Source organism: Herpailurus yagouaroundi, unplaced genomic scaffold (assembly GCF_014898765.1).
Source record: "Herpailurus yagouaroundi ecotype Mexico unplaced genomic scaffold, PumYag 28, whole genome shotgun sequence".
Taxonomy (NCBI): Eukaryota; Metazoa; Chordata; class Mammalia; order Carnivora; family Felidae; genus Herpailurus; species Herpailurus yagouaroundi.
In genome coordinates, this window is record NW_024412376.1 from 100,186,925 (window position 1) to 100,195,648 (window position 8,724).

General features: G+C 38.1%; 1 protein-coding gene across 6 annotated transcripts in view; it reads left to right on the plus strand.

The window, feature by feature from the left end:
- LIN54 (lin-54 DREAM MuvB core complex component) overlaps positions 1-8,724 on the plus strand; it is a 77,879-nt gene that overhangs the window by 57,847 nt on the left and 11,308 nt on the right. For all 6 annotated transcript variants that reach the window (XM_040479581.1, XM_040479607.1, XM_040479571.1 and 3 more), the window contains 6 exons: positions 1,785-1,858; positions 2,003-2,200; positions 3,333-3,424; positions 4,173-4,244; positions 5,456-5,558; positions 5,711-5,848. In XM_040479581.1, coding sequence (XP_040335515.1) covers positions 1,785-1,858; positions 2,003-2,200; positions 3,333-3,424; positions 4,173-4,244; positions 5,456-5,558; positions 5,711-5,848 — 677 coding nt within the window. The remainder of the gene's footprint in view (positions 1-1,784; positions 1,859-2,002; positions 2,201-3,332; positions 3,425-4,172; positions 4,245-5,455; positions 5,559-5,710; positions 5,849-8,724) is intronic.

Genomic DNA, 8,724 nt, shown 5'->3' on the forward strand with positions numbered 1-8,724 from the left:
TTATCTAAGGAAGTGTGTTCTTTTTCTTTTGTTGTTAGATCCCATTATCTCAAGCTGTCTCTTTCAGACCAGGCTCTAGGCCTTTTTGCATAAATAAAACCTAACGGGCTATCCTTCCTATCTTCTTAAATCCCTTTTTTAGACTGTGGAAATGGCAGTAAGCAATTTGAAAGGTTGTACTTTTTTTGGTCCAAACATACAGGTCTAGTGCCAGCCTCTCTCGTCCATTTCATCAAAGTTTGTCTCTATGTCAGGGTTCATCTTCCCTTCAAATCATCTCACCCTTGAGGTTTTCCATCTGGTTGCTGTCCTTTTTCTGGCCACTTGGAAGCTTCACACTGACTTACATTTTCTTCCCTAATAACGTGCAATTTCTGCCCTCTCTTGGGTGGTTCCTTTCACTTTCACCTTCTCTTTTGCAGTTGCTCTCTCCTGTCCGTCCCCAGCTGTGTCATCCCAAGTAGACCCTCAGTTTGTGCACTCTTCTAACTTTCCTTGTTTTGTGGAACTCCATTCTGTTTTATACACTATGGCCAAATACAGTTTCTTTTTGTGCTATTCCAAGTAATATTTCTGTACTTCAAAATCCTCAGAAACTTCTCATCGCCTACTGAATTAAAAATGCAGATTAAATATGTAGATTTCTACCCTAACGTTAAAGACCCGTGCTTGCCTACTTTAACCCTAGGTTCCAACCAGACTGGTCTGTTCACTAACATTTTGTGAAATGCTTTGCTGCTTCCCAGCATCAGGCCTCCACTGCTCATGCTTCTACCTCTTCATGGAATGTCCTGCTCCAATTTGTGTGCCCTCTCTGCAACCTGACCATTGATCACGACCCACCTCAGACACAATGCCTGTCATGCATTCTTTCAGTATTCCATATCCTCTGCCAGTCAGACATACATTCTGTCTCCCTCGGACTCTGCAGCGCTTTCTCTTTTTTAATCATGTTTATTTTATTTGGTATATGTCTCATCTGCTCTACTGGAGTGTAACCTCTTTGAGCAAGTGTCTTTATACGTTAGTTTCCCCGGAACACTGTCTATAATGCCATTTATAGAGTAATGTTGGTTGTAATAACAATAATCACATTTATTGAGCAACTAGCATTTATTGAGCACTTACTATTTGTTGGACACTGTTCTAATAAATGTTCATAGATTAACATATTTAATCTTTATACTCTGTAACAGAGGTACTATCCCCATGTTGTAGATGGAGTACAGGCAAAGAGAGTTAGAAAGCAGCAGAATTGGGATTTGAACCCCCAAGGGTGTTATGACTTAAGAGACCATCTTCTTAACCTTCATGCTGTGCTGCCTTTTAGTAGGTACTCTGTAAATAATGTATTACACTATAAAAATGATATCTTCTCTGGTTTCGGTACAAACATGGCAATTAGAATACAGAACAGCATTGTGACTCAAGCTCCTGAATGGCAGTTTTTTAAAATTTATACAACATTTCATGTGACTGGCTTTACTAGGGAATGTTTAAATCACCTGAGTATAGATTGAAATATTTTCAGTAGACTGTCTTGAATGACGAACATTCCCTTAGCAGGCGGATAGACTGGAGCTCCCTGAGATATGCGGTCCTTGGTAGATGGGCTAAGGAATTTTGAAAAGGTAACTATCTTGATTAAAGAGTGCTCTAGACAGGAAATAAATGAAATTCTTTAAGCTCTTTTAACAGGATATCTTGAGAGAACTAAGTGTCTTAAATGTTTCAAGCACTATTTTCTGAAAATAAATTGTCCTTCCTCCCCTTTTTCTCAAAAGCAAAGCCAGTGGTTGTTAATACCACTCCCGTGCGGATGTCAGTTCCTCTTGTCTCCGCGCAGACTGTCAAACAGGTGAGTGTCACAGAACTTGTTTTCCCAGTCTCTCCCAAACAGACAATTCAGTTTTACAACTGAAAGTTAAGATTCACGTACAAGAGATATATGCTGAATGGAGAGGGTGTAAAATTTACTTCTGTAAATTCCTCTTTTTTTAAGGTTGTTCCCAAACCGATCAATCCCACTTCACAAATAGTTACCACCAGCCAGCCACAGCAGCGGCTCATCATGCCTGCCACACCACTGCCACAGATCCAGCCAAACCTCACTAACCTGCCACCAGGCACTGTGCTGGCCCCGGCTCCGGGGACAGGGAATGTGGGCTACGCAGTGCTTCCAGCTCAGTATGTTACTCAGGTATGAGAAAAAAATGGAGTCGTCGCATTTCAGAAAGGATGATTTTGTCTAAGATGTGCAGTCCTATCACATTCTGAAACTACTCAAAAACATCTTACTCAGTATGAAAATGGCTCTTTCTAAAATCTTAAGATGCTAACAAAAACTTCTGAATTTATTTATGTATCTCTAGCGTTTAGAAATGGCACAAGTCACATATGCAAGTCACTTAGGGACTGAGAGCAGCTTGGGAAGAGGGCAAGACTATGTAGATCGAAGAGAAATTGAAGTTGAAGTTGGTGGAGTCCAGGTGCCTTTAGAGAACATTGCCACTGTGATCCAGCTCTTCCTCACATATGAGTAGGATGCCACTGACTTGCTTCTGGAAAGTAGACCGTGAGATACATTTCTAGGTGACTCATCTTTAGTGACCTGTCCAGATACTCTCATCTGGTCATCTTTAGAGTTAAAACCATGTATTATCTAACTGGCTGGTGAGGGTTAGGAGTGCTGCTTCTAAAGCAGATAGAAGTTTTCTTTTTCACGTAAGAATCCAGCAAATTAGCACCATGTTCTAAGCTGTTGAGTTGATCTACACAGATTATAAGAGAGAGAAAAGAAACCTGTGTACTTTAATGAAATGTACTATGGAGTATGCTAATGTGACCACTGATTAGAAAATGAATGTCTAGTATTTTTGTCTCCAGCATCTCTTTTCTTGTATAGAAATCAATGTAAAATAGAAACTTATTGCTCACGTAACTTCTCATTCCCTATAACTTATAATGTGATGAATGATCAGTATAGTGCCTATTTTATTTACAAGTAGACACTTGCGTTTTTCTAGCCAATACAAATTAATACTTAATATTTTTGAGTCATTCATCCCGAATTTCTTAATCCTGATATGCTTACTCCTCTATGAAAAGTTTCTTGTATTTGTACCATGTAGTACTTTAAAATGTTCACGTTGTTTTCACCTCTGGTATTAGTTTGGGCCTTTAGAAGAGCTCCATGAAGTAGTGTGTATGAAATTCTCCATACTGTTTTTCCTGTCTTAGTGGATGAATTTGTGTTCCTTATTGATCATTATATCTGAGAGTATTGTGCATTTTTGTAAATATGGTCTAAAACTACCTTTCTTTCTATGTAGCTACAGCAGTCTTCATATGTGTCTATAGCAAGCAACTCAAACTTCACCGGAACACCTGGTATCCAGACCCAGGCAAGGCTTCCATTCAATGGGTGAGTCTTTTGAAAATATGTAAGTGAAGTTGTTGGATCAGGTTAAATGCAACATTAAAAATATGTATTTCAAAACATCATAAGATATTTTTTCCTCAAAGCCATGTGAGCACGCCTCTATAGAACTTTTTATCTTGAGATGCTTTAAACAGAAAAGTTACAGGAGGAGAGAATTCCCAAATGTCTTTTACTCAGATTCATCATTTTTGCCACATATTCTCTGTCTCTTTCTTTTCTCTCTCTCATCCTGAATATGTTTTTAAAAATGATATTAACTAGTTTTCAAATTGTTTATGTTAGGTCCTTTCCTTTTTTGTTGTTGTTATTAATCTGTTTTTTAATCTGTGAATTGCTTCCTTTGCAATATTGGTTTAGAAGTGGTGCTTAGTTAATTGCATGGGACCAGTCCACCTCTCTCCACTTCCAACCCCGTATGCCCCTTTCCCCTCATTGCTTTTATAATTGAGTCCCAAAAGTTTTGAGCAGATTTCAGCTCTAGTTCTCTCAGAAGGAGAGTTTTTTTGTGGAGTGTTCTTTAGAAGCTATTCATAACCTCCTTCTGAAAAATTCCCTGTCTTTACAACTTGCTTTTGAATTTGATGTGAAGGGACAACATAGAGATGGATTATTAGAGATGGGTACATTTGTTAAAGCTTTATTTGAGGAGGGATTTGCAGAGACATTTCCAATTTGCAGTAGTTATCTTTAATTGATTAAAATCTGTATCTTTTTTTTTGTATCTGTATAGCATAATACCATCAGAGTCTGCCAGTCGGCCCAGGAAGCCCTGTAATTGTACAAAATCGCTGTGTTTGAAATTGTAAGTCTTTTTGCTACTATTTCTTCATTGGATATAACTGAAAATACTTTTAAAAGTAAATGGAGTTAAATAAAAATTCTTAACAAACCAGTTTCATAAGTCCAAGTAATTTAAATAAACGTGCAAGTGAATGAGCACTTATGACGGTGTAAAAATACTGTTTCATACATTCAGAAGTTATTTTATAGTCTTTACCATAGATGAGGCACTGGAGTAGGAATATAGGGACACAGCAGCATGAGACAGACATAGTCTCTTTTGTTAATAATAATAAATTTGATTATACTCATGACCTTTATATTTGGTCTCCTAAGTGAGGTGATACTCTGAGTAGCTTTAAAAATTGTTGGATGGGGGCACCTGGGTGGCTCAATGAGTTAAGCATCTGACTTCAGCTCAGGTCGTGATCATACAGTTCATGAGTTCGAACCCCACATCAGGCTCTCTGCTGTCAGCGTGGATTCTCTGTCTCCCTCTCTTTCTGCCCCTCCCCTGCTCGCACACACTCTCTCTCAAAAGTAAAAAAATAAACATTTAAAAAGAATTTGTTGGATGATTAATTTGCATATTAGGTCTGAACCAATAGATCTGACATGAAACACTTGAGTGAAAAGCACTGGTCATGTAAGTGGTTTAAAATCCCAAGAAGCATAACTGTAGTTCAAGTAAGCAGATTGCACTACTGGAATATAGCTCATGTGTTTCCTTTTTAATAATTTTGAAATAACTTACTTTGGGTTCACATAAAATCACGTAGCTGTTGTGTTGACAGCAGTTACTACTGGAACTAAGTTTCTAAACCAAATTTCTAGGAGCCAGTGACTTTAATTTTGAGGCTGATCAACGTGGTTGACAGTCAGTAAAAATAAACTCTGTAAGTAGGTGGCTCTGCATATATAATGCTTTTAATCAGATAATTTCTAGTTTTATGTATTTTAACAATGATTTTTCTGGGATGCCTGAATGGCTCATTCGGTTAAATGTCTGACTCTTGATTTTGACTCAGGACACAATCTCACAGTTCATGGGTTTGAGCCCTGTGTTGGGCTCTGTGCTGACAGCATGGAGCCTGCTTGGGATTTTTTTCCTCTCCCTCTCTCTCTCTGCCCCTCTCCCTACTCTTGCTTGCTCTCTCAAAATAAATAAACAATAAAAAAAAAAAAATAACCAATGACTTTTTTATGTGACTTGCACTGATTTTTGTATTCCAGATATTGTGATTGCTTTGCAAATGGTGAATTTTGCAACAACTGCAACTGTACTAATTGTTATAATAATTTGGAACATGAAAATGAAAGGCAAAAAGCAATAAAGGTGATTACTTTTTATTTTATTTAACTGACAGAAATTTCCAGTTTCACCTGATTTTTGTAGAACTTGGTTCCTTTACAATGAAAATTAATTCCTTTTGCTGTATTTAATCTAATGTGATTGAGCTTCAGTTGATATTTGATCTGTTTTAATAGGCATGCCTTGACAGAAATCCAGAAGCTTTTAAACCTAAGATAGGGAAAGGAAAGGAGGGAGAATCAGATCGACGTCACAGCAAAGGATGTAATTGCAAACGATCAGGATGTCTTAAAAACTACTGTGAATGCTATGAGGTGAGATGCTGGTGTGAACATAATCTAACCATTTTTTTGAAAATAACTTTAGAAAGGGTATATTGTAAAAATTTACTTACAAATTGGGAAATTATTCTGCTATCGCAGTTTGAAAATATGCACAGTCGTTGCAAGGGCCCTAGTTTGAGGAAGACCTTCTGGCCTCCCAAGCAGGGCTTCAGAGGAACAATACCTTGGTCTTGTCATTATGGCTTTGGGACTCATTATCTGATTACCAGTTCATAACTTCTTGATCATTATACCTGGAAGTGTGTAAGTCAGAGCAACAATTTATTGATTTTTAGTAAAAATAACATCAGGGGGCGCCTGGGTGGCCCAGTCGGTTGGGTGTCTGACTTGAACTCAGGTCATGATCTCATGGTTCGTAAGTTCGAGCCCCGCATTGGGCTCTGTGCTGACAGCTCAGAGCCTGGAGCCTGCTTCGGGTTCTGTGTCTTCCTCTCTCTCAGCCCCTTCCCTGCTTGCTCTCTCTCTCTCTCTCTCTCTCTCTCTCAAAAATAAGTAAACATTAGAAAAAAAAAAACTTTTTGGGGGTGCCTGAGTGCCCCAGTTGGTTGGGCGTCCAACTTCAGCTCAGGTCATGATCTCACGGTCCGGTCTGTGAGCTCAAGCCCCACATCGGACTCTGTGCTGACAGCTCAGAGCCTGGAGCCTGCTTCAGATTATGTCTCCCTCTCTCCCTGCACCTCCCTCACTCAAACTTTGTGTGTGTGTCTCTCTCTCTCAAAAATAAATAAACATTAAAAATAAATAAATAAAAATTTTTAAAAATAATATCAAAGTGGTTTGGAAACTAGCAGTTGTCTTTAATGGAAGAGTAGTGCTACCAACTGTCCCCCCTGGGCTTTTGAAAATATATGTGGTTACAAAATAGTCTGCATTCCAGGGGTAGTCCTGAAAGTGAAGATTTATCTTAACCAACATGCCTATAGTGCCTTGTTGAAGAACAGTGCTCTTTGGAAAACTGAATTATGTTACGAAGTTTGCTTTCTGAGCATAAAAATAGGAAAGAAACATGAAATATTGCTGGTTGAGGTTATTGGTCATTGTGAAGTGATTGCATCCATTTTTGCTGCTGACCATGATTAGTCAGGCATCTTTGACAGGTGCTATTTATTTTATTTTTAAATGCTATTTAAATCATCCCCTTCTTGCTATAGACGAAGTACTACATAACTACATAATAAACATTGTTTTTATTTTCAAAGCTTAAATAGAATAATCTATTCATGCCCAAGATGAACCCTGTGTTAGTGTATTTGCTTTTTTGGTTTGAAAACTCTTCACTGACAATCTTTGGAATTGAGTCATCCCTACAGTTAGCTGGCTCTTCTCATCTATTAGATTTTCATACTTTCAGATTTCATATTCAGAAGGATACCTTATTTTTTGTTTTGGCAGAAGCCCTGGCGTTGTACTTGGTAAAGCAGTACCAAGGACGGCATTCTCCCCTCATAAGGTTGCTCTGCTTTAGGAGTGTGTGCCTGCCATTCCGTGCCCCTTCCCATTCAAAATGTGTCACAGTAAAGATTATGTGTGCTGTATTCCCTATGTAATGAATTCGTAATTCACCTGTGTTAGAAGTCAAATACTCCTTCTAAGAAGTATAGTAAGGTAACCTCTTGTTGGTCCTAAAATCAAAATGAATGAAAATTGTGTATAATTAAGAGTATTTTGAAAGTGTCTTAAATAATGTTTTAGAGTCCAACAAGTCAGTTTTTTATCCTTTTTTATCCTGAATTTTTATTTGAATTAAAAAAAAATTTTTTTAAGTTTATTCATTTTTGAGAGACAGAGAGCAAGCAGGGGTGGGGCAGAGAGAGAGGGAGACGCAGACTCTGAAGCAGGCTCCAGGCTCTGAGCTGTCAGCACAGAGCCCGACGTGGGGCTTGAACTCACAGAATGTGAGATCAGACCTGAGCCAAAGTTGGATGCTCAACCAACTGAGCCACCCAGGTGCCCCTGGACTCCTTTATTTGAACACATGATGAAATAGGTGGCATCTGTTCATAAACCATGTCATAAAAAATTTGTCACGGATATTTAAAAAATGTAAGAATAGCATATTCTTATTACCAAACCAAGTCCACAAAAAGAGACAAAATGAAATTGATGTAAAGCTGGGTCAGAAGGGCAAAGAAGCCCTTCCATGCATGTGGCATTGAACGGTCTGTACATGCTAGGCATATGATAAACATACAAGAACTAACAATTATATATTTATATATAGAGAGAGAATTTATAGAAATAGAAAAGCTGGTTGAAGTATACTAAGAGAGAGAAAGCTGCCCAGTTATAAAAATCCTTGACTTTCAGGACACACATAGTGTCTAATAGCTAACTTGTCGCTCTCAAAGACCAAGAAATGGAAGAACTGGAATGCACTAATCTAGGACTAGCAGTGGCTGATTGGCCCCTTGTGAATTGCTTGTGATATTGTCTGACATTTGTGTGTTCATTTGTTGGTCTTTTGAACTGAATTGGCTTTTTTGGTACAGTTAGTCTGCATCTGGATAACACATGCCTGTTCCTTTCACTCAGCTTTCAAGGCTTGTTGAGTGGAGATGTGAGCGTCCACATTTTTTATTTTTATTTTTATTTTTATTTTTATTTATTTATTTATTTTTAATATAAAATATTATTTTTATTTTTATTTTTTTTATTTATATATGAAATTTATTGTCAAATTGGTTTCCATACAACACCCAGTGCTCATCCCAAAAGGTGCCCTCCTCAATACCCATCACCCACCCTCTCCTCCCTCCCACCCCCCATCAACCCTCAGTTTGCTCTCAGTTCTCAACAGTCTCTTATGCTTTGGCTCTCTCCCACTCTAACCTCTTTTTTTTTTTTTT